A 26389-nucleotide genomic window follows, 5' to 3' on the forward strand; every position below is an offset into this window, starting at 1 on the left:
GTGGCGTCTTGCAAACAGCAAACCCAGCCCTTGCGGGAGCCCGAAAGGCAGGGAGCGCCCGGGTGAGGCCCAGTGCCCCGCGCGGAGGCGCGCACACCCCTTTTCTGCAGACTCACAGGTTTCAGGCCCCGCCTCCTCGGGCCCAGCCGGTCTCCGCAGCCCTATAGGCCTGGAACCCAGGCGCCCAGAGCCCCGCGCCCTCCGCTGCCCGGCCCGGGTCCGGCGTCTGCCCGCTCAGAGCGCCGCGGGCGGCAGGACCCGCAGCGGACCCGGGTCCGCGCCGCGCTGCCTCTGGGTCCCGCGGGCGCAGGGAAAGGAGGCGGGGCGGCCGGGCCGGGGGCGGAGCGGCGGCCGGGAGCCCGTCCCAGCGCGGTGTCCGCCGGCCGCCTGGCGCGGCCATGGAGGTCTACATCCCGTCCTTTCGCTACGAGGAGAGTGACCTGGAGCGGGGATACACGGTAGGCGCTGCCCCGCGATGAGGCCGAGGCTGCTGAGCCGGGAGGTACCCCCTCCCGCGGCCGCCCTCGCCCCCGCACAGGGGTCCCTTTGCTCCCTCCCCTCCCCCGGCCCAGAGGAAGGGCAGCGCCCCGGCGCTGTTGTCAAGGAAACGGGCACCCCCTCCCCTGCGCGGCCGCTGCGGGCGCCCGGGTGCCGGATCCCGTCCCTTCTCCCTCCCAGCCGGCTCCGGGTCTGGGAGCAGAAGCCCGGGAGTCGAGTCCCCGGACACCGCGCTCGCCGTTCTCCCGCCGCCCGGCCTCTGGAGCCCCGGCTGGGCTGCGATCCTCTCTGGCGCAGCTGCCCCCTCTGCCCAGACAGAAGTGGCTTCTCAGCGGGTGGATGTGGGCTTCCCAGTTCTGTAGGTTTCATTCAGATGGATGTTAATTTTAAAATATCATCACGTGTTGCTGTTTATGAGCCAAAGTGAACACATGTGGTGCTTCTAGATGGTTTCCAAAGTTGGTTTTTTTCCTAGTTCTGTGCCATAAAATGGCTAAATCAGGTACTTCATGAACCTGTTCCATACCTAGGACTGTATATACTTGGAGAGATGAAAAAACAGGGTCCCTGCTCCCTGCAGTGGAGGAGTGGGCAGGAGGGCGGACACCAGGGCCTGGGACCTTTGAGTAACCAGTTGAGTAAGTAAACAGTGGTTGGTTGATTTCCCAATGAATTTAGACATCTTTCTCTACAGTCATTGCTAGAGGGAGAAATGCCTTTGGCTGGGTAGACCTTGGAAGAATTTCTCTCCAGTTGTTAAAAAAACTGGTGGGCTTTGGAGAAGATTTGGAGGGCAGCCTGAAAGTTCAAATTGTTATTTTCATCACTACTAATTCACTCCCTTGCTAAACACCTGTTACACTAATTTAGCAGAGAAGTATTTTAACTTCAACTCTTCCACATGTTACTGGTTTTTGGTGACAGCCTATTGGGAACCTTGTATTTTCATAGGGAGCATTGAAATCATCCTCTGAAAGGAATTTTTAGAAATAGGAGTACTTTAATGATTGGGGGAAAAAATCCAGGGTGTATGAGTTTTTAGAATTAAGTAGACTGCTGAGTCTAAGTGTCCCAAAACAAGTTGGGCTCTGTGGTGGCCATTATTTCTATAGATAGTACTTTCCAATGAATTAACATTTGGTTAAATATCCTGTAGCTTCCTTTAAAAGGGGTGGAGGTTGAACTTAAATTTGAAATGTTCAAAGCTTTTTCCTCAGGTCTGAAACCAAGGCTGTCTTTCATTTTTCCAGCCATCTCACCAGCATGAATAGTCACAGGGGGCCTACCGTCTTCGGGCATTCTTTTTGGACCTGAAGTCTGCTTTGGGGGCACTTTGATCTGTAGAGGAAGGTGGTCTCAGTAGACTAAGCTACAAGTTAATCACCTCTCCAAATAAGCACTTCTGAAGAAGTAGATTAAAATTAAGGCTTTATTGGTCATTATTTATTTTCTTCTCAGGATCTGTGTTTTCCTCCCAAATTTTCACACATCTTTTTATTACCCACATTATTTGCCAGACTTCAAGTTGTAAATTAAGCTGGTTTGGAAGGAACCCTTTTTTTTTTTTTTCGGTAAACTTGGTAATTTGAAGTTTGCTTATGTGATGAGAGCTTGTGTGCTTTTTAAAAAAAAACCTAACCTATTTAGCTTGGTAACCTTATTGTTGAGATACCTTCTGCACAGGAGTATTTTTCCTCTGAGTTTGTGAAGCAGCTTTTAGATACTTTGCTACCCTGAGCAGCTATTTTATAATTGTACAACAGCTTATTCATTTAGCAGATGTTAATTGAGTATTTGCTGTCTCTTGTAGGTGTTGGGAATAGCCATTAATAATAATTCACCTTTTTAAAAAACTTACAAAGCCATTCTGGCTGGTTTGGCTCAGTGGTTCAATTCCGGTCAAGGGCACATAACTCGGTTGTGGTTCATTCCCGGCCCTGGTTGGGTCGTTTGGGAGGCAACCAGTCAATGTGTCCCTCTCACATCGATGTTTCTCTCTCTTTCACTCTATCTGAAGATAAATAGAATGTATATCTATATATATATCCTCAGATGAGGAATAAAAAATAAATAAAAATAAACAAACCCATAATTTTAAAATATCTCAGTTTCCTAAACAAGAAGCTGGTATACTCAAGTATACTTGAGTGTAAAAATAACTTTTTACTTTAGTGATTATGTTTGTGAGTTAATTTTAAGGAATATATCACATTCTTACAAATTCAGGGATAGGACTTTTCAAGTAGAAAAGGATGGTTCTTTCATGCCTCTGGTTCTATGCCCTCGGAGATTATACAAAGGAGTGTTTTTTAGCAATTTTTCTCCCTATTCTATGAAAATATGTGTTTCTTCTTTTTTAGAATAAATGGCAAGATTTTACTAAAACTGTCATTCTCCAACTTACGGACTTCTTTCTGTGCCAATATGGATAGGTCTGTCTCCTCCCTCTGACTATTAGCACAGGGATCTTCCACAGATGGAATGCACCATATTTTGTTTTTCCAGATCTCCGTGGGTGGCCATTGACATTTGTTTCTGATTTTTAGCAACTATGTCAAATGTTGAAATAAGACATCCCCGCACATGCTTTTATATGCCTACTGCTAGGATTTCTGTAGAACATTAACTATAAGTGGTGTGCTTCTGGGCATTCTAACGTTTTCATAGATATTGCTCAGCTGTTATTCAGAAAGTTTATACAAAGTTATGCTCAAAGTACAAAGTAATTTACATTTAAAGAATGAATTCTTGCACTTTTTACATTTAAACATTTACTGTGGGCTTGCACTGTGCCTGGTGGGGAATTGAAAGATTCAAGCATGTTGTTTCTGCCCTTAGGGTTCCTGGGCCCCCACAAGGGAAGGGTTAGGTAGGGAAGGGTTAGAGAGGGAGAGGGGTCTGCTCTGCCTTAGGGTTTTGTGCTGGGGGGTGGGGATGGGGGGTGCTTTGGAATGCTGGCTTGAAATCTGGTTAGGTTTTTGCTGGAATCATGAAATCTACAAAGAGGAAGTGCGGAGCAGAATCTCATTTTAGGGGAAAGTCATTTCCAACTCCCAGATTCTCCAAAAAACAAAGGCAACTTCTAAATTATTTTAGTTTATAGAAGCAGGAGAGGATATTGTAACAAAATGCCAATGAACTCAAATATCATTTCATGGGGAGGTTATTCTTTACACACCAACCTCCCCCATCTCCCACCCCAGCTTATTTCTTTAATATCTGTTTCCCTACTAGGCTATAATCACCTTAAGGCTGAGACAGAGTCAGTCCTCACTGCTGTACCCTCGGACAGGGCTTATCATGAGTGATGGAGTGTTCTAATCGGAGGAGAAAGTCAGAAGAGCGAGTAATTCCTGACAGGGTCAGGGAGAGACCAGCTCACTAGCCTTGAGAGCTACAAAGGAGGGTGGACTTCAACCTCAGGCAGTGGGAAGTCACTGGAGAGTTTTAAGGAAGGAAGTAACATGATGAGCTTTGCATTTAGAAAGATGACACCAAAGCATTAATCATTTGAGAGAAGTTTGCAAAACTTTAGAAAGAAGAGGGTGGGAGCCTGGACTAAGGCAATTTAGAGAGGAAAGGGATGACTACATCCCCAGGGCCAGGTGACCAGATGTGAGACTGCAAGGTGACTACCATGGGTGGGTGTTCTTAACATAACCACAATGCAGACGTTGCCTTGGAATTAACAATGACCTGCAAGGAAGTACTATTATTGCCACTTTATATTTGTGAGAATGGGACTGGGAGGTTGAATTGGGAGGGCCTGGGGGCCTGAGAGTGGCCCTCCTCTCTCTGCTAGCATCCTCAGAGTGCTTCTGTCTGGTGAAAAAGTAGTAACAAGTTGCAGATTTTTAAAAAAGTTTTGAATACGACATCTAGAGGAAGAGAGGGAGGACATTTTCCCCCCAGAAACTCTGAAATGCATCTCTCTTCTTACCTCATCATTCCCAGTTGGTTTCTCAGCTTATCCTGGTGCCAGGGGCATCCTGTGTGCTTATTGGCTGAGGCCAGGGCTACCTGAACCAATCACCATGGCAAGGATAGGTTAACCAGAGGGAGTTAAAATAGAGGGCATCTGGAGCTGGGAATGAGGTCGGCCATTCCTGCCGCCTAACTATAGACACCACAGTGAGAAGGTCAGGAGGACAGTGAGAGCACAATGTCCACAACTGTACCTCTCAGTCACCCATTCTAAGCATCTGCAGTGAAGGAGTCCTTTGTGTCGCGCACACAAAGCTGGCATGCTGCCCCATTCATGGTAAGCACACAGCACACGTGAACATTAAATACATGCTGAGTGACTAAGTCAAGCATTTGTCAGATATGTTACAATACTTAAGAACTACAGTTTGAAAATATCCTTGAACAGTTTAGTGGCTCAGTGGATTGAGCATTGTCCCATGGATTGAGAGGTCCTGGTTTGATTCCTAGTCAGGGCACATGCCCGGGTTGTGAGCTCAATCCCCAGTAGGCAGCCAATCCATGTTTCTCCCTCTCCCTTCCCCTCTCTCTCTCTCAAAAAAAAGAAAAGAAAAACATTAACAAACAGAATGCTCCATTCCATTAAAAATCAAAATAGGTACAAGAGAATTGAATTTTGCAAAGATGGTGCTTAAAATTTGCGGACAGAAGTAAGTTTGTTTACGCTGAGCTAGAAATACATTTAAATCCTTTTTTAGTAGTTTTATTTTGTAATTTATCTGCTCTTTTTAAATTTATTTTTCATTTTTTTCTTTATTGATTTGAGAGAGAGAGAGGAAGTGAGAGGGAGAGAGACAGAAAACATCGATGAGAGAGAATATCAACTGGCCGCCTCCTGCATGCCCCCCACTAGGGATCGGGCCCATAACCCAGGCATGTGTCCTGACCAGGTATCGCACTGGTGACCTCTCGGTTGAATGGGTCAACACTCAGCCACTGACCCACACTGGCCAGACTATTCTTTTTTATTATTATTTTTTAATCCTCATCCAAGGATATTTTTCCATTTATTTTTAGATAGAGTGGGAGGGAGAGAGAGAGAAACATCAATGTGAGAGAGACCCATTGACTGGTTGCCTCCGGCCCGAGCAGGGCCGGACCGAACTGCAACCAAGATACGTGCCCTTGACCGGAATCAAACTTGAGACTCCTCGGTCCACGGGCTGATGCTCTAACCGCTGAGCCAAATTGGCCAGAGCGATCTTTTCTTTTTATATAAGTTTTTAATTTTGAAATAATTTTAGATTTGCAGAAAATTTGCAAGGTTAGTAGTGTGAGTTCCTATATACCTTTCACCCAGTTTCCTCATTGTTAACATTATGCATTACCATTGTAATGTTAACACAAGGAAACTGGCACTGGTGTGTTACGATTCACAGCTCCAGGCTGTTTGAATTTCACTCGTTTTTTCCACATCCTTTTTCTGTTCCAGGATCTGATCCAGGATACCGCATTGCATTGTTTATTCTGCTTTGATATGATACTAAATTAGTAGTACAAATTGTAGCGCACTGTCTCAAAAATGAGGCAAGCATGTTATTAGAAATGAAATTATACAGATCAAATCAAATATTGTTCATTTCTGATGCATCCTGGGTAAGATTTGCGCTGACACAGCCTCAAGGTGAAGAGCACAAGCTATGAACTCATGCTGTCTGCGCTCAAATCTTGCTTCGAGCATTTAGCCAAGGTCTGACTTTGGGCAAGTAGAGACCGCCTTGAAGTTTACTTTTTTTTTCTTTAAAGCTCTTTCATGTGAACTAATAATGTAAACAGAAGTCAAGAAATATCTGTGCTGTTTAAAACAAACTCTTCCCAAATACTTTGAAGTACTCGGGAAGTAACAATTACCTATAACCAATGGATCTTATTACAGCTTTCATATTGTGTATATCAGTTCAGGTTCAGTTTTTTTAGCCTGTTTTTTTTTTTTCCCCTTCAAGATCATACAGGCCAATACACTGACATACATGATTAGGATGTAGTAGTATAGAAGGCATAGAGATACATAATTTATCTTCTGCATTTTTTTCCATTCCCCCCTGCACCCCTCCAGCACAAAGGACGCCTCAGGCTCATACCTTGCATTCTTCTGCTGGTTTTCATACCTTCAGATTCTTCATGGAACTTCCTGTTATTTTGCTTTCTACTGTATATCTTTTCTGTTTGAATATATAACTGTCTTGTTTCTCCTCCCTTTTAAAAAACTTTTTTTTTTCTTTATTGATTTTAGAGAGAGAGGAAGGGAGAGGAAGAGAGAGATAGAAACATTGATGAGAGAGCATTGATTGGCCGCCTCCTGCATGCCCCCCACTGTGGATGGGGCCCACAACCTGGGCATGTGCCCTGACAGGGAATGGAACTGGTGACCTCTTGCTGCATGGGTTGGCACTCAACCACTGAGCTGTACTGGCCGGGCATAGATGTTCCCCCGTTAAAGTAAATTATAGCTCTGGCCAGTTTCGCTTAGTGGTTAGAGCCCACAGAACACAGACCAACGAGTTGCGGGTTCGATTTCAGAAGAGAGCACGTGCCTCAGTTTCGGTTCAGTCCCCTACCCTGGTCAGGGTCATGCGGGAGGCAGCCAATCGATGTGTCTCACACATTGATGTTTCTCCCCCCCCCCCGCTCTGTCTGAAAATAAATGGAAAAGTATCCTCGGGTAGGATTTAAAAAAATAAAGTGAATTACAATATCATTATCAGACACTTCAAAATAAGCAATAATGTATAAATATCAAGCTATTTTTACATTTTCTTAATTTTTATATGCATGTTCCTTTTTTAACATTCAGCTTGTTTGAGTTGGGGTTGATGCTCAGCCGACTGAGCCACACTGGTCAGGACTCTCCATACACCTTTCCCTTTCCCACAGCTGTTCTGGAATTTGCTTTTTCTCTAAAGATCTCTGGTTGCTTTTGGTGCAAAATGCTATTTAGAGCCCATGATCTGGGCACAGAGTATGTACACTGACACTGGGTTTGTGGAGGTTTTAGACCTTTTCAGTGGTCAAAGCTGGGGATTTTTGGAAGATAAAATATATGGTAAATTCAGGACAACAAGATTTTTTTCTTAGTCTCTTTTATCTTCAACTTTGTCTTCTTTCTCCCATACTGAAAAATCTCAGTACTTTAGACACTGAGATGGATAGAATTAGAATATCATGGGATTAATAATTTATCTCACATTATACACACCAGTGTTTCTTAATTGTAATGCCAGTACCACCGTGAAGAGCATGGTTACTGAATACAGCTTAAAACATTTTTTAACAAGTTTTTTTGTTCTTTGACCTATGCCACTGGGAGTGTGCAGATGACTATGTTTTAAAATTACTTGGATTGGCCCAGTGTGGCTCAGTGGTTGAGCATTGACCCATGCACCAAGAGGTCGCCAGTTCGATTCCCGGTCAGGGCACATGCCCAGGTTGTGGGCCAAATCTCCACTGAAGGGCATGCCGCACTCCTTTTCTTAGATGGTTGTACATGAAAACGTTTTCTTTTACCTGTTTTGTTTAAAAACTTAACTGCATATTCTGGTGATCACTACACGTTCTTTCCCAGAGCTCTGTTGTTCTCTATTGTGGGCTGCGGTCCTAGTCTTGTGTGTATATGTTTTCGTGGTTTTGGCAGCGTATCTTGAGAATGGATTCCTAGCAGTGAGTACTGGATGCAGAGGAAAGTGCAGCCCTGGTTGGTTTTGCTCAGTGGTTAGAGTGTCGACCTGTGAACCAGGCTGGATTCTGGTCACGGGCACATACGTCACTTGCAGTTCAGTCTCTGGCCCTGGTCGGAGCATGCGGGAGGCAGCCAGTCGATGTGTCTCTCACGTGATGTTTCTCTCCCTCTCTCTCTCCCTGTCTCCCACCTATCTGAAGATGAATGCAAAAATATCCTCAGGTGAGGATAAAAAAACCTAGAAACGAAAACAGAAAACAAAGGTAAACGCATATTTAGTTTTGCATGGTAATGTCAAATTGTCAAATTCCCTTCTGTCAGGACTGTGCTGTTTTGCATTCTCAGAGTGGTCTATGAGAGTGCCCGTCTCCCCTCAGATTCGCCAGGGAGCGTGCTGGTAGGCTTTCATTCTGTCTGTCTGACAGGTGAGCAGTGGTGTCTCTGTAGACCCCGTGGCCTGCTGGTAAATTCTGATGACTAGATTGGGAATATTTGAATTGTGACCCCTTCTAGTTGTATGTTGTTGTTGTTGTTTTGAGGGGGAAGGGATTGGGTAGGTATTTGAAATATGCTATTCTTGTTGGCTTTTTCTAAACAGGTAGATTATTCTGGTTTTCACAGTATAGTTCTTGTTCTGAGGAGAACTAGTATGTGAATTGAGTCTTACCAGTTGCCTTTCCCTAGTTCTTTGAATTTAGGTGAATTTAGACATTGTTTGAGAAGTAAACTTCTTCCTCTTCTACACCCTCTCTCCACTTTGCTGTTGGAAATTTATCTTATTTTCAGGGTTACATAAAGCAGTAGAGGAACAATGTATTCTTGTGATGATTTATGATGTGCCTGCCTTGTCCCAGGCATTGTACTGGTCTCGTGGGCACTGGGACGCATGAAGCTTGTTCTGGAAGAGGTGGACATGCCTCCGTTCGAGAAAGGGAAGAGCATTTCACCCTCGCGGCGGAGCATGGGAAAGGCTGAGAAGTGTGAGCAGTTGGTAAGGAGGGCTGGGATTTTGAAGTTTAGGTTGAGCAGTTTAGTGGGACTGTGGGGACCCAGGTAAGTGTTTGTCCTGAAAGTAGCTACAAAGTGATTAAGGTGTTTGTTTATTTGTTTGTTTTTAAGAGGAGGGAGACATCAGAAGTACAAATGACCATATATGAAAAGATAGTCAATCTCACTAGTAATTAAAGAAAGGGAAAGTTGCAAACAAGGTTGTTTTTCTCTTTAATAGGCAAAATGAAAGGGATTGATGAAAACCAGTACTGATGAGAATAGGGGTGTGGGGAACAGGGTCTCAAACACACCGTGGGTGAGACTGTGACTTGGAAGACCTATTTTGGAGTTCAGTTTGGAAATATTTATTAAAGTATATAGACCCTTTGACCCACCTTTACGTTTTGTGGTCTGTATCCACAAATGCACCAAGATATACACATACAGTTATTCATCGTAACATTGCTTATAATATCAAGACAAAATGAAAACAAATCATTCCTTTATTTAGCAGATGTTATTGATGACTGTGAAGTGCCAGGCATGGACTTGCCTGCTTGCTGGGCATAGGCCAGTGAACTAAACGGTCAGAAGTCTTTACCCCCCCAGAGGGTCAGTCAGTCTCCTCTAGGAGCCTACATTCCAGTTAGATGGCTGGGGAGGGGCAGAAGTAAACCTGGTAATTAAACCACGAATGGTATCTCAGATAGTGGTAAGTGCTGCTTAGAGTAAGTGAGGGAAGGGGGACAGAGAACTGAGGGGTCGTCAGAGAAGCCCTCCCTGGGAGAGTGACATTAGAACAGAGACCTGAAGGAGGTGAGGTGGGGAGTTATGGGGTTGTCTAGGGGAAGAGTGTACTAGGCACAGGGAACAAAAGGGAGCAGATGGGAATGTGCCCAGTGTGTTAGATGCAGAAGGGAGTCCAGTGGGGTTGGACTGGAGTCAGAGCACAGGAGCTAATAGGAGATGAGGTCATAGGTCGTGTAGAATGAGCTTAAAAATAGTCAAGGGTGTTTGCTAGAAAATAAGCAACAATTATTTCTTCAAGGGACTTAAGTTTTGCAAACCAGAAACACTACTAGGTAATACCCAGAGTGTTCTGAAGGAGAAAGAAAAGTCTGAGAGTTTTATAGTAAAAAAAGTACATTCTTGAGGAGAATCAATTCTGCATTCTTAGCCCATGGATTGGCCCGAGATGGTATTTGTCAGATGTCCAGGGGTCATGGAACATTTTCTTCTTGACAATGGAACATTTTCTTCTTGAGATCATTCAGATGGTCACCTGAAGGCTTGATGTATGTCCAGGCATTAACACAACACACTGATGCCAGGTGTGGACACAGGACTGGAAGCTCAAAACTTTTTAAGTTCCCAAAGTTAGTTAAAACAAGAGCCATTGTTTCCTGTGCCTTAGCCCACTTGGAGTTAATTTAGCAGCTTGACCACAGTAACTCTATCTCCTCACCGTATTTCTCAGCAGTGCAGTGGGGCAGATGGTGTGAGGTGGAGTGGGGTGGGGAGGGCTTAGCCAGTGGGCCTGGGAGGAAGTGGTTAGGCTCTTACTCCAAGAGCTGGGAAGCAGAGGAGTGATGTGATGCAGTGAGTTTTTTCTTTAAACATTTTTTCAATTTATATATATATATATATATATTTTATCCTCACCCAAGGATATTTTTCCATTTTTTGTACAGATAGAGTGGGAGGGAGAGAGAGGAAGGGAGAGAGAGAGAGAAACATCGATGTGAAGGGACACATCGAGTGGCTGCCACCCGCACGGCCAACCAGGGCCGGGGACAAACTGCAACCGAAGTACGTGCCCTTAGCGGGAACCGAACCCGGGTCTCTCCGGACCGCAGGCCGACGCTCTAACCGCTGAGCCAAACTGGCCAGAGCCATTTTTTCAATTTTTAAAAATTGATTTTCTTAGAGAGAGAAGGGAGAGAGAGAAAGATTGATGTGAGAGAGAAACATCAGTCGGACGCCTCCTGCACGCCCCCTACTGAGGATCGAGCCTGCAACCCGGATATGTGCCCTGACCAGGAATCTAACCGGGACCTTTCAGTCCACAGGTTGATGTTCAATCCACTGAACCACACTGGCTGGGCTGATTCAGTAAGTGTTTATTGATCACCCACCACATGCGAGACACTTTAAATGCTGAGGACACAGTTGCAAAGAAAACAGATGGGAATTCCTGCCTTATATGTTGGTTGTATGAGCTGTGCTTTCAAAGATCAGACTCATTTTGATGTGGACCGTCGACTATCAGAGGGTTGGGTGTAGGCAGAGATCTGTTAGGAAGCTGCTGCCGTGCCCCAGGTAAGAGATGGCGATGTGTAGAGTGGTTCTGTAGGTGGAAGTGCTGGAAGAGTGTTGGGTAGATTTTGATCATGGAACCTTTAGGAGTCCCTGATGGGTTGGATTTGGAGTGTGAATAAAATAGGAAGCAGAATGTCTCCAAAGTTTTCAGCTTGAGCAAACGGAAGAATGGCAGCGTTGTGTACTGAAATGTGGACGAATTTGGATAGAGCAGATTTTGGGGGGGAACCCCAGAAATCCTATTTTTGGACATGCTTGATTTGAAATATTTGACCAAATACCTGAGCCTCCTGTGCCTCAATCAAACTGACACATAAAATTAACCGTCAGAAACCCATCCCTTGTCAACTTGGCAACCATACACATCTCCCTTTAACCCACACGTAATCTCTAAGTAAAGACAATAAGAAGGTCATAATTCTTTCCGACATGATACAACTCAAGATGCACTAAGTCCTTCCCCAGAGGAGGAGGTAAAGCCCTTGAGTCATGTTACTTTTCTCCTTGATATCGTGTAACTTAAATACTGTGGTATAAAGTCAGTACATCTTATGTTGCATGATAAGGAGAAAACAGAGGGAAGAAAACCTATAGTTGCTTTATATATGTGAATAATATATATATATGCACATATACACACAAATATATTTATAATGAAGTAAATATATGTGAATAATATATATATGCACATATACACACAAATATATTTATAATGAAGTAAGGAGGGAATACTCATGACTATTACAGTCCTCATTTCTGTAACGGGTCATGTGGTTGTAGTGTCATCTGTAACCACCTTCTTGAGCTACCCTCTCCATATTTCCTCTGCCTTCAGCGTGCACCGCAGCTGGTTGGGTTCTTTACTGGTGGGGGGGGCCCAAACCTTCATTCCTGAAGGGCCTAAGGTATTAGTAGTCCTGCCTGAATTAGATTGTTTTAATTTTCCATTGAATTGAATCACGTTGAGATGCCTGAAGGAATCCCTGTATTCAGACATACTCTTCCTTACTTCCATTGTGCAGTAGTAGCCAAGCTCCCCTTCACAGTCAGGATCAGTCACCCTGGTCAGCACGGTAACTCCCTTCTGTTAATTCGGAGACACAAGGAGCTGAAACGGCCAGATGGCGGTCTTCGCTCCCAGTTCCAGCGAGCCACTGTTGCAGCTCCTGATGGTAACATTCTTCCTTTTGGAACTGAGACTTCTAGGCCAGCAGAGCAAAAAGTCGTAGCAACAGGAAGGAAAAATGTCGCCAGCAGGTCCTAGGAGTAGTAGTGAGTAGTCCCTCCATCCTTCCATTGATTCTTGATTCTTGGACCTGGGAATCGCCCCTTGATTCTTGGACCTGGGATCTGGCTGCAGGAGAAACAGCATCATTGAGTGGATGCTGATTCAGAGCATGTGCAGCCTTCTGGAGAACCTTGTCCCAGCCCTGCAAGGTGTTGCCACCTAGTAGCTGGCGGTGTACCCGAGTCTGCAAAAAGCCACTCCTCTATTCTGCCAAACCAGCTGCCTCAGAGTGGTGAAGAACATGGTAAGACTGGTGAATTCCATGATCACGGACTCATTGCATCACTTCATTGGCTGTGAAGTGAGTTCCTTACTCAGAAACAACGCTGTATGGAATGTGGTGGATCCGGATTCCACAAGTCCATGGCAGTTGTGCAGAAGCTCTGCAGGTGTGTTCCTCCTTCCAGGCAACGTGAGCAGCCAGGTGCACTGCTCAGACGTTCCCACAGGGAGGCCTTTCCTTCCCCACTGTCCTTCACGGACGTCCCAGAAGGGACTGTAGCACTGTAGCTGTCCACTTTTGGGTGGTGCCTGTGTATGGTTTAGAGCCACGTGTAAGCCAGGCCCGAGTCTTTCTGCATCAGCGGATAGTAGGGAGCGCCCCATGAGACCAGAGGTGCGGGCTGGGAGAGAAGGTAGTGCTGCAGGGGTGGGAACCCTGGGCATCTGGGCCACTTTACGTAACTTGCGCCTTCAGGGCCTGCTGGAGCCTGATCATGTATAAACGACTTTCTTTTGATAATGAGGGTTACTGGGCACATCCAACTTGGTAGCTTGGTGAATCAACTGACACCTAGTTCCTGATGGCAGCTCAGATTGCATGGTACCTTGGCCCACGGTTACGTTTTCAGTGGCTGGCCAAGAGCTGCTTCTCTAAAGGAGAGTAGCTATCCACAGAGGATGGCAGGACTTTGCTCCCAAATCCCAGGGACCTGCAGTGTGACTCACCTACGGGGGTCTCAGAGACTCCCAACAGCGCCCCTGTCTGGCGCGGCCTCTTCAAGCATCGTTGGCTGATATGCGGGTCCAGGTGCCGAGCGGCCTGGACAGCAGCCTGGGCCTGGACAGAACCTCTCTTGTTCCGGGCCCAAAACTACAGCTTCTCTAGTCACTCAGGAAAGGGGCTGGAGTAACACACCCAGATATGTTGCCTTCAAAATCCAGAGAGGGACACTCCGTTAATGGAGGGCAGTGTGCTTTAATGAGTCAATATTAATCTAATCCAAAAAATACAGTCATAGAAACACCCACAATGTTTCATCAAAACCATCACACCTCCTTCTAAAAGGAAATATACATTTTATTCTTAAATAAATACTGTAGTGTTTTTCTCCCTTTTGTTTTAGTTCAGATGGACATAACATTAAAAAAAAGCTTTTATATTTTATCTGCTATTTATTTTAAGTGATGTTTAGTCCTTCCTGTAGTTGGAAGGTTTTTGTCTTTGTATGCACACCTATGGAAAGTTTGCGTCTCCATTAAGAAAAATGTTTTTTAAAATTTATTGATTGATTTTAGAGAGAGGAGGGGAGAGGCGGGGGAGAGACAGAGATCGATTTGTTGTTCTACTTATTTATGCATTCATTGGTTGATTCTTGTATGTGGCTGACTGGGATTGAACCTGCAAGCTCGGTGTATCAGGACACTGCTCTAACAACTGAGCTACCAGCCGGGGTGATATGTCTCTATTTTTAAAAAGTGATCATAGTGCAGGGAATAAAAGTTGATAGGAACGGTCTGTTTTCCTTGTTTATTATTAGTGAACAGATCTCATTGTCGTTAGAAATTGATGGCTGCAGCTTCCAAACTATTGAGCCTGTGCTAATAAATGCAACAGTTGTTCATAATTTGGTGGTAAATGACCTTTAAGTGTAGACGTTTGTGGAGGCTGTCCTTTGGGAACAATTTAACTTCCAAATGACACCCATGAGTACTTGTTATCATTTAAATATGCTTCCTTTCATCAATAACAGAATAACAAATACTGGTTAGATTTCTAATGTTGATTCAGATTCCAGGAAACCTGCTGAATAAATTAGTGTACATTTGATTTATATTGACCAAAATTTTTTACATTGCTGTGTTACAGGTCAAGGTGACATGCATTTAAATGCATTGTAGAGCAGAGGTCAAACTTGACTGACATGAATGCTTACACTGTTTTTAATTAACTGTTAAATATTATCCTAAAATTTCTTCTCAAGTACCAATTATTAGGAAGAGGATTGAAATGAATTTAGGACATTAGTGGAGACCTTATTTGAAAGTCAATACTTTTGATCTTTCCCATAAAAATTATTGGAGTAAATTATTGCTACATTTTATCTTATAATTTGTATGGAAATCAGATCTGCTTTTTCCATTATAGACTCTGAATTCATTGTCTGTGGGTTTTTCATTGATAGTTTAGCAGAAGTAATCTGAGATAGCATTGAGAAAAGCGAATGAACAAAGTCTTACCCAGTACAGAAAGTCCTTTATTAAACAAATGCATTTTCTTAGTGCCATGAACTTTTCTGTTGATGATGGGTGTGGAAGGAGGGTGGTTTGCAGGGTGAAGATCGGATTGCATTTGTCAGCCTTTCATTAGTAGTCAGAGTAGAGAAGCTTTAATCAACACCTGATTTGCCCTTTGAGAGAATGTCTTCGAAATGAATGCTGCTGCTTTTGCATGTTAATATTGTTGGATAAAAAGCATTTTCCTTTTAATGTAGAGTTTTTCTCACTTGTGCCCCATGTAAGAAGTTATAACTCTGAAATGTAAAAAGGGTTTTATTTTTCTCAACCATGAAGATCTTTGTTGTCAGTCACAAATGTGTTTTGGCCTGGCTGGTGTGGCTCAGTGGTTGAGCACCATCCCATGCAGAAAGAGGTCACTGGTTTGATTCCCAGTCAGGGCCCGTGTGTGTGTGTGTGTGTGTGTGTGTGTGTGTGTGTGGAGGGGGGGGGCATGCAGAAGGTGGCTAATCAGTGTCTCTTTCTCATTGATGTTTCTCTCACTCCAAAAGTCAATAAAAAAACCATTTTTTTAAAAGAGTGTATTTTGAGTGTTCCGGGTAACCTGCCGAGCTCTGGAGCTGCATGTAATCAAAGGGCAATGCAAAGCTCCTCCACTTTGGAGCTTTCCACGTGAACTGTTATCGATGTAAACAGAGCTCCCTCCCTTCCAGAGTGAAAAAGGGCACCAGCTCTACCTGCCTCCAGTGAAGGGCGGGTTCCTGGGAGGTCAGCCTCATATCGACCCGCTGCGGTTCCCTAACCTGGGCTTCCTGCCTGAGTTTCACGTGCCCAAAATAACACTGACCCCCTGTTGTCCATGAGGGCAGAAGAAGTGGCAGTGTTGAGAATGCTAATAAGAGAAGAGGAAGTGGAGATAATAAAATTGAAAGTGATGAGAGAATGACAAATGTTGCTTGTGCGTGTGAGATGAATCATTCAGTAGTGGGAATGATTCTGAAGGACAGAGGGGAGAGTCATGCAGTGTCTCCGTAAGTGGACATGGCACTGAAAAAGTGATTGACGTATGGAAGACTTTGGGGGTGTCAGTACCGACTTGGAGTGCCTGGTGCTGAGAGAGAAGGCAGGGAGTATGAGAAAAAGGTGACTTGTTTTTGTGATGGTGCTGCTGGTGGATGACCGCTTGGAACACTGTCCAGATGAAGGTGTGGCTTCTAGTGCAAATAACTGGCTGCCAAAGCCATGGTGTTCGGACGTGGGTGCGTGTCGGAACCACCCGGAGATCTTTACAAATGGCTGATGCCTGGGTCCCACCCTTCGAGATCCTGATGGTTCTGGGGTATGAATGGAGGAAACACAATTTTAAAAGGTCCTTAGGCGATTCTAATAGGTCGAGAACAGAACTGAAGACGTCCCCAAGATGCTTGTGGAGATCATTTGCCACAACCCATCAGTGATTCTTGGGAATGATGAAAAGACAGGTATTTTAGGCTCGATTCCCAGAGATATTCTAATGTAATTAGGGCACAGGCTTCGATATGGTTTAAAAACTCTCCAGGTGATTTGAATTTGTACCCAAGCTTGCAAGCTGTAGAGACAGGGGCTTACCCTGTTTAGGAAAAGATGCGGCGTGGAGTGGATATTTAGCACGAAGGTTGGCACGTCAGCTTTGCTTTAAAGCTAAAGGACTGGCGCACGTGGAAAACATCTGCCGAAGACCGAGAACTGAAATCACACTTGTGCCTTTGGATCTATGAATAAATGAACTGAAGAAAAGCTTTTCTGACCTCAGCCACTTTGAGGAACTTCTGCGAGTGTCGTAACTAAGCTGTGTAGCTAGACAGACTTGGTTCCACATTCTTGCTTTGGGAACTTGTGCCAGTCACTGATTTCCTGGAGCGTCATCCCCCCAAAGTGCCTACCTCTGTGTTTCACGGGGATCCAGTGTAAGAACTCCCTGTGCAGGGCAGCTATTATTTCTAATACTTCTCATTAAATGTTTGCCAGTAGGGGTTAATATTCATATATTTTACCTTCCTTTCATCCAGAATGAAACTTTTTCTTTTTTTTTTTCACCTTTGAATAATGTGGTATTTAATTCACTGCTTTCAATGAATTCTATTTATGTATGTATTTATATCTTTTAAATCCTTACCCAAGGATATTTTTCCATTTATTTTCAGAGAGAGAGAAACATCGATGTGAGAGAGACACATCAATTGGTTGCCTCCCACATGACCCCCACCAGGGCCCGGGACCGAACAGCAACCGAGGTACATGCCCTTGATAGGAATTGAACCTGAGACACTTTGGTTCGTGGGCCAACACTTCAGCCGCTGAGCAAACCATCCAGGGTTTGAAATGAATTATTTTTAAACAGCAATGTCAGAAGATGCTTGCAGTGTTTGCCAGTTAGAGAGGGACATCTGAAGTGTCCTAGTCAGTCCCTTGTACGTAAGAACAAATGAAGAACATCGGTCGTGTGGTTACACACCCAGTTGTTGACAACCGCTCGTTATTGCTCAGTGAGCTTAGATGACATTCCAGCGCTTTCCCTCACTCTAGATTCCTGACAGTGTTTCAGGCAAAACCGCGAATTGCTTTCCTGCCTTCTGCAGATAAGAGAAGGTCTTTTGAGAAGAGGCCAGAAAATGACACCTACATTTGTAAATGTTTTGGTATATGGCTCTAGTTTGGCACTGGAGATGGGGCCTGTTCCCACCCAAACCTATTTTTGTGTGTTTTGCTCCATGAAAAAGTAGAACTTTGACCCCTGACTCATCAGTGTTTGGGTTTAGCCAGGTTCAGAGGAGGCCAGGTTAACACACATCGTTAAACCCAGAGTGTTATTTGTGAAGCTGTTGCTGTAGTCAGGGAGTGCTCCTTCAGTGAGTTCTGGGCCTAGAAAGTTCTACGGAGCTCATCTTTCTGGGGCTCAGAGAATTTTAATGCCTGGGGAGGCTGGCAGTCTTTTAGGTTGGAAGTTTGGCTCAGAACTGATGTGAAATGCTGTGAGCACATTCCCATGCTGGGTGCTGTGTGGGGCCCGAAGAGGGGGCTGGTGGGTGAGCCAGGCAGTGGACGTGGGGTGTGCGACACCATCGTATCAGCCTCAGTATTTACTTACATTCGTTTTTTTCAACCAGTAGTTCTTGAAAACCTGCAGTGCACCCAACGGTACTGGGCCCCATCACTTCCAGCGGCTTCCTTTCCAAGACCCTCAGGACATTCCATGTTTCTCTCTCATAGGGATTCTCCCCGTTTGTGAACACAGCATATACTAGAGTCAACTAATCCTGTATGGTTCTGTGGAAGAGCTAAGCACAGAAATACAGCTATGTCAACTGTTAACCTCAGTTTCCTTATCTTTAAAATGGGTTGCCTATAGTACCTCACCCCTAAGGTCATTGCCAAAATGAAGTGAAATAATGCATGTGAAATGCCTGGCAGGTTGTCTGCCTCAGATTACAGTTCGCTCTCTCTGCCTTCACAACCTTGGTTCAGTCCCTTCTCCAAAGGCCAGGTATAAAATATAGTCAGGGAGCTGGTGGGAAAGACAGGGAGGCCGCTGGGAGAGGGGTCTCCCGGCAGGTTTCCGTGGTGGCTAACACATGCAGCGAAGCGGGGCGAGAACGTGAAATAGGTGAAATCAGGAAAGAGGAACATCGATGAGAATCCCTTGGGTGCTGACCAGTGTTTGCATGTTTTTATGAATCAGGCAAAGCTTGAGTTACATTTACAGTGATACCTCGGTTCTCGAACATAATTCGTTCTAGGAGGACGGTCGAGAACCGAATTGTTCGAGAACCGAAGCAATGAAACCCAATAGGAAAGCGTGACTCCCACAAAGCGTGACTCTCTCTGCACTCACACTGATGACGCAAGCAAGGCGCGCTGGGCCGAATGAACGCCATTCGGCTCAACTCGGCTCATCTCGGAAGTTCGAGTTCCAAATATTTGTTCGGATTCCGAGACAAAAGTTTCTCGAATCTCCTGGTCGAATACCGATTTGGTCGAAAACCGAGGCGTTCGAGAACCGAGGTATCACTGTATCTTGTAAACTTGACCCCTTTAGGAGGATGTTCAATGAGAAGGGAAGTAGCAACGAGGTAGAAGAGTGGACTTTGCAGTTGATGGTACCTGGTCACTTCCTAACCATGCATTTAATGGTCTTAGTGGTTAGATCTGAGCCTTGGACCCATAAGTGGGGATAATAGTAACTGCTTTGCATTGTTTTAAGCAAATGGTGCAAAGGCCTTAACAGGACGTATAGTTGGTTCTCTAGTAGTGAGTATTGGCATTTGTTTCTAAAAATTTAAGTCTTTTTATTTTTAGTTTTCTTTTATTCATTTTTAGAGAGAGAGGAAGGGAGAGGGAGAGAAAGATAGAAACATCGATGAGAGAGAACATCCACTGGCTGCCTCACTGGGGATCACTCCCACAACCTGGGCATGTGCCCTGACAGGGAATTGAACTGATGACCTCTTGGTGCATGGGTCGACGCTCAGCCACTGAGCCACAACAGCTGGGCTAAAAATTTAAGTTTTTATATTGGATTTATGTAGAGAGCTCTCTGAGTGAGGCTTGTGTAGGAGTTCTGGCCCAAGTACAATTGTACTAGGAACTCTTTTCTCATCCCGTCGCTCTACCACCAACGCAAAACGGAAACAACAGAGATCACGCCTTTCAACTAAATATTTGCTAGAAATTCCAGTACGGCAAAGGGATTTGGGGTTCACGAAGCTGAAGTAGAGTTTGACCTGTGTTTATTTTACTTATGAACTGTATAGAATTGTTTCTTGTGTCCAGGAGACCCACTCTGCCCGAACAGATTCAAGATATAGTTTTAACCAGTGAAAAATACAGCCATGAAAAAAGATTCCCCAGAGCTCCAGAGAGCCCACATGTTAAGACTTCATTATTATGGGGGAAAGTACCTAAGTGTTATAGATTGCCCAAATAGGCACTTCTAAGGAAGTCTTCTTTCAGTACTTTGCCATCATTTGCTGGAGGCGTATGCAGTCTAGGGGGAGTGCGGTGGGACAGAAAGCATCTGGGCTTGAAGGTGAGACAGACTGGGGTTCTCATCTGGACTCTCCTGCCTCAGTCTCCTCGTTTGCAGGACGGGAGACAGGTAGCACTGAGAGCTGAGAGGGTAAAATGTAACTGAGATCATCAGTGAAAAGCACCTAGAACAGCACAAGGAATGTACTGAAAAAAAACAGTTGCTGTTGTTTCCTGGGTCTATAAAGCAGGAGGAGATGCCCGGCTGGTGTGGCTCAGTGGTTGAGCATTGACCCATGCTCCAAGAGGTCGCCGGTTCGATTCCCGGTCAGGACATATGCCCAGGTTGTGGGCCAAATCCCCAGTGGGGTTTGTGCAGGAGGTGGCCAGTCGTTGTTCTCTCTCGTTGATGTTTTTATTTCTCTCTACTTCCTCTCCCTCTAAAAAATCAATAAAGAAAAAAAATTAAGATAAATAAATAAAAAGCAGGAGGAGAATGGCAGTTTCTCTTTATTGCAAGCTGGGTACGAGAAGCACTCATTATGCCTCTTCCTGTGTCGCCTCTGCCTGTGGCCCGGGCAGCCCTGCTGTCCTGCTCAGAGCCACCTGCCCATGGCCCCCCGTCTCCTGGTTTCCACTGCACAGGAGGAAGGGACAGGTGGTTCTGCTCTGGGGTTAGGATGAAGCCTGCTGTGATTCTGGGGCTGTGAGAGGTTCTTCTGATATGCAGAGTTATTCTTGGCCGGTCCACCGTGCCAGCAGCCGCGGGACCAGGATCGCACCTAACCCGTTGGGGTCCAGAGGTCTCTGGCCTTGCTTCTGGCCCAAGGAGCAGTCAGGTAGGTGCCTGATGGGGGTGTTCCTGGGCATGCAATCAATTTGGAAGTAACATTTGAAACATGTATCCAGTTCACTGGGGGTTAATTTAGGCAACCAAAGAGTTTTCCGGTATTGTCATAAACACTGGAGAGGAACCTGAAACAGAAACTCAGTACCAGGGATGGCTCACGTACGGTGAGTGTTGGTAATCCGAGGAAGTGCCTTGTGGGCTCGAATGTCCAGTATGTGTTCAGTCAAAATATGGGAAACACTTTCAGCATGAAGAGATGGAAACTGGCCTGTTACATAGTAATGGTTCAAAATGATTTAAAACTGTGTGTGTGTTGGTTTTTTATATTAGACTATGTGAAAGGTGAGCTTCACACCCCGTTTGGCCTGTCCGGTGTTTGCTTCCTCTGGCTGCCCTGGGTCCCTGCAGGGGCGCCTCCCTGTGCAGGAGGCTCCGCGGGACTGTGCGTCGTCCTCCAGAATTTCTTTGTAAACAGTTCCCTGGTTTCCTTTAGGTGATATACAGACTGTTCTAAATGAACGTGGGCAGGCACCGCTACACGTTGGCTACAGTGCAGCCGTTTGCTTATTTTACTCCTCACCCGAGGATATTTTTCCATTGATTTTCAGATAGAGTGGGCAGGAGGGAGAGAGAGAGAGAAACATTGACATGAGAGGGACACATCGATTGGTTGCCTCCTGCACGACCCCAACCAGGGCCAGGGATCAAACTGCAACCGAGGTACCTGCCCTTGACCAGAATCGAACCCGTGACCCTTTGGTCTGGGGGCCGACGCTCTAACTTCCGAGCTAAACCGGTCACGGCAAGTGCTGCCATTTTGAAAGAGTGAAAATTTGAATTGAAAAAATTTTACAATTTTGTAGATTTGAATCAACATTTACTTTATCTTAGAGATATGTTCATTTTTACTGGTCATGTAGAAGAGCATCCGTTTATAAAAATGAAGACGTAGTACTCTTTGAAAGCACCTCAGCAGATTTTGAACTGATCAGTTGCTTAATTAATATAGTTGTAACATTGTAAGATAGTTAATTTTAAAGGCTAGTTCCATAAAAGATGGATGGAGATGATAAAGAACGGTGCCATTTAACCTCTTTGCTCTTAGTCTAGCATACAAAGGAAGCAAAGCATTTATCTATTATAAAGTAGCATAATTAATCAATGTAGTTTAGTAAATCCAGCCTTTGAATGCCTGGTTGTTGCCAGTTGACAACTCTAAGGCATGATTCAAGCCCTCAGGGAGCTTGTAGTTTATCTCTACTCCAACTGACACAGTACCCAGGAAGCAATGAGGAATGCTTTATGGTAGGACATGGCACAGTGGCTAGTTGTATTGCATGGAGATTTTGAGAAGGAGATCAGTAAAGTACCTGGAAGACTTTTTGCAAGGAATTGTGCGTCAGGTGCATTTGGAAGCCTAAGCAGGATTCAGATAAGCGGATGGAAAGGATAGGGCTTTTGTGAAGGACTCACCTGCCAAAAAGATAGCAGATGTAAATGAGCACGTGTGGCGGAGACGGGAAGAGAGCAGTGTCCAGGGCGCAGTGGTGGGAGAGAATGGGAGTATTCGGACACATGGGGCAGGGCCAGGTTGTAGAGGTCCCCTGTGGAGAGCCGCCTTTGTTCTGTTTGCTCCTGGAGGGTGGGCAGCAGCCAGTGTTGACGATGTCAAAGTCCATTCCACTTTGATAGGGAGTGGGGGCAGGAGGGCACATTCTAGCAGGTGGAATGTCTGAGTTGCTTTAGGGGGACGGGTGCCAAGGAGAGAATGCCCTTCACTGGCATCAGGGAAGGGTGGGATCGGAAACCCTGAAATCTGATAACTTCGTGCAGAAATCAACAGGGCAGCAAAGCATGTTTCTGAACAGCGAAGTGACATGAAAATGGGACATCATGTTGATTAAACTTAGCTTGGTTTCCAAAGGGAGGCGGTTGGAATCGTCTATGGGAAGGTTACTGTGGCCCAGGCTAGGCTAAGAGGATGCAGAGATGACCAGGCTGAAGATCTGGACTTGGACAGTGGCGTAGGGTGGACATGAGCGGTCCTGAACAGAATGTCAATGGGCTTCAGAAACACTCTGGAGTTGGCCGCTAAAAGAAAAGGGTGAATAAAACAATAAAATTTAGTGCCCCTTATCTCATCTCTACTCACCTCTCCACATGGCAGTTCCTGCCCCACACGGCTGCACTGCTCTCCAGCGCTGTTGCTGGAGGATTGGGGTTCGATGCCTCTGAGTCTCATGTTCCTTGGCCTGCAGGAGGCCTAGGCTGCTCCCTACTCAGTGCTGGTGAGCTGTTTTCCCTTCCCAGTCAGTTCTACTTTCACTTCCTCCTAGTAGCCAGTGGTGAGATTTTCACTTTTGCCCAAGAGTTTTCTTCTTCTCCTCCTCCTCCTCCATTGATTTTTAGAGAGAGAGGAAGGGAGACGGGGAGAGAGAGAGAAACATCAATGAGAGAAAACATCAATTGGCTGCCTCCTGCGTGCCAGCTCTGGGGACCGGCCCACAACCTGGGCATGGGCCCTGACCAGGAATCCAACCGGCGACCTCTTGGAGCGTGGGTCGACGCTCAAGCACTGACCCACCCCGCTGGGCGCTCCCTCATCTTCAAGCCTGTCAGCCAGTGAGGGACCGTGCCCAGGGAAGCCCTCGGGCCACGCCCTGAAAGCTGGCTGCCACGAGGCTGGAGGTTCGCTCTGTTCAGATGATGCTTGAGACGCAGCCTGATTCCGGCTGTTCCTGGACAGGAAAGCTGGGGAGAGAGGACCGCACAGCAGAGCGATGGCTGACCGGGTGGGATTCGTGCACAGCCAGCTGCCCGGGGCCACGGCTGCCTGAGCGGAAGAATTCCTAGACAACAAGAGAGCACCCTCCTAGGATCAGGGTGGGAGAATGGGGTGGGGAGCTTGGTGCTGCTTCCTTTTTGGTTCCCAGAACTCCATAAATCCATGTGCTTGCTGCCCAGAACCTGGATGGTGTTCAGTTCAGTTGAAGCATGTGAGTAGGCGGGGCCAGTGCGGCTGGGGCCCTGGGGTGCGCTGGAGGGGGCAGGGAGGGCAGGAGAACCTCTGAGGAGCCTTTGGGGGGCGAGGAGGGGATGGGGGTCAGAGTGCAGGGAAGTAAGGAAATTGGACAGAGAGTGAAGAAACATGGGTGTGGGCCCGGCCAGCTGCTTTGACTGAAAGAAGGGAGAGGTCATAGCAGCAGAAGGGAAAGCAAGGTCAGGTAAAGCTTTTTTAGAGTCAGAACACAGACAGCGAGCATTTCAAGGTCAAGGAAAGGAGGCAGTGGGGTGAGATCCTGGGGTTTGGACTGGAGAGTGTGTAGGGGACGCAGTCCCCGGGAGGCCAGCTGCCTTCCTCTCGGGTTACAGACGTTCTGATGACCAGTCACGGGAAGTCTGGGATGAAGGGAGGAGCTTCGAGCAGCATCATCCCACGGAAATATGATGTGAGCCCCACAGGGATTGAAAATTGTCTAGTAGAAGGAAACATATATTTTTTTTTATCCTCACCCGAGGACATTTTTCCATTTTTTGTTCAGATAGAGCGGGAGGGAGAGAGAGGAAGAGAGAGAGAGAGAGAAACATCGACGTGAAGGGACACATCGAGTGGCTGCCACCCACACGACCAACCAGGGCCGGGGACAAACTGCAACTGAGGTACATGCCCTTAGCGGGAACCGAACCCGGGTCTCTCTGTACCGCAGGCCGACGCTCCAACCGCTGAGCCAAACCGGCCAGGGTGGAAACATATTTTTAAAAGTAGAAGGAAACAGATGAAATTAATTGTAATAACATTTTATTTAGCCCAACAAATCCAAAATACTTTTTCAACAGGTCATCAATGTGAAAACTGAGATATTCTGTATTATTTTCTGCTGTAATTCTTTGGTGTGTTTTTTACACTCACAGGACACCTCCACTCGGACTAGCCGTATTTCAAATGCCCAGCAGCAACCTGTGGCTAGTTCTGCTGTGCTGGACAGACTGAGAGAAAAGGAGGGGTCCTGTTCATGGCAAAAGCCGTAGTGGGGAAGGAATGAAGGTATCTATTTTGGGGAGCTGAAATCTCAAGTTTTAGCTTTTTTAGCTACTTACTGCTGAGGATTTAGTGTCACTAGTATTTACCTGTACTTAAACAGGAATACTCTCCACGTGCTTGGTTTGGGCTCAGATGAAGTGTATTGTGTTTGGGGCTGACCTGGCCTTACATAGATGAAGCTGTGGAGCAAGGAAGCTGTATTCGAGGGGGGCTCCATTCCCTCTGGGAGCTCCAGTCCCTCTGGGGGCTCAGTTCTGAACTCTACCACTTACTAGCAGTGAGCCACTGAGCAGGTTACTTTACCTCTCTGGACCTCAGTTTTCTGGTCTCTAAAATGGGGATAGTAATCATAAATTTTGTTATATGAAATTCTATATTTATGTTATAGGATTGTTGCAATAATAAATATTGGAGGGCTGACCCACACTTGAAACTTGACAAGGACATTTTAAAAGAAGATACTTGGATTACTTTGAGTTCATGTTAATCATCATTACAGATTTATTAAAAAACCTTTTCTAGGGACTAGGACTTTATGAAATGTTATTTGAGGTTGGAGTTTAATCAAACAAAAACAATTGCCTTCTTCAGTCCTGTATTTTTTTCTTGGTAAAATATGAAAGCATAGGTAAAGTTTCACATTTGCTAAATTAAAATATGTAGGCCAGTAATTAATATATTATTCTTAGGAGGTGCCTTAGGGTGGGTGTTATACTCTTGATTAAAAAAATTTTTTTCTTTATTGATTTTAGAGGGAGAGGAAGAGAGAGAGAGATAGAAACATTGATGAGAGAGAACATCGATTGGCCATCTCCTGCACGCCCCCCACTTGGGATTTGGCCCACAACCTGGGCATGTGCCCTGACTGGGAATCGAACCGGCAACCTCCTGGTGCAAGGTCAGTGCTCAACCACTGAGCCACACCGTACTGTTGAAAGTCTTTCACAAATGGATGAGCACTTGGATTTGGAAGCCCCGGTGTTTCTGAGAAGTGTGCCATAAGGCAGCTTGGTTCTAACTGCATCCCAACTTAGAAAAGCTTTTTTTAAAAAAAAATTAAGACTATCTGAATGAAGAGGCCCTTAGGATGGAGCTGGGAACGAAGGGGAGGGGGGGCAAGGGAAGAAGAAAACCTGAAAAGGCTACTGCGCATGTGCCCTTTACTGTCCGGTCAGTGTCCCATTTTTCAAACGAGCTTTTACAGTGATCAGATGGCTGGAGCACCTCCCTGAGTGAGAACGCGGGAACCTGCCTGCCTGCTCGTGTCCACCTCAACCCTCT

At 45.6% G+C, this 26389-nt stretch overlaps 1 protein-coding gene across 1 annotated transcript in view; it reads left to right on the forward strand.

The window, feature by feature from the left end:
* Positions 1–392: 392 nt before the first annotated feature.
* Positions 393–26389, forward strand: part of SNX24 (sorting nexin 24) — a 143800-nt gene continuing 117803 nt past the window's right edge. Inside the window, exon 1 of the mRNA XM_036280750.1 lies at positions 393–458. Within this exon, the coding sequence (XP_036136643.1) occupies positions 399–458 (60 nt within the window). The 5' untranslated portion in view covers positions 393–398. The remainder of the gene's footprint in view (positions 459–26389) is intronic.

The sequence above is a fragment of the Molossus molossus genome, unplaced genomic scaffold (assembly GCF_014108415.1).
Source record: "Molossus molossus isolate mMolMol1 unplaced genomic scaffold, mMolMol1.p scaffold_m16_p_3, whole genome shotgun sequence".
Taxonomy (NCBI): Eukaryota; Metazoa; Chordata; class Mammalia; order Chiroptera; family Molossidae; genus Molossus; species Molossus molossus.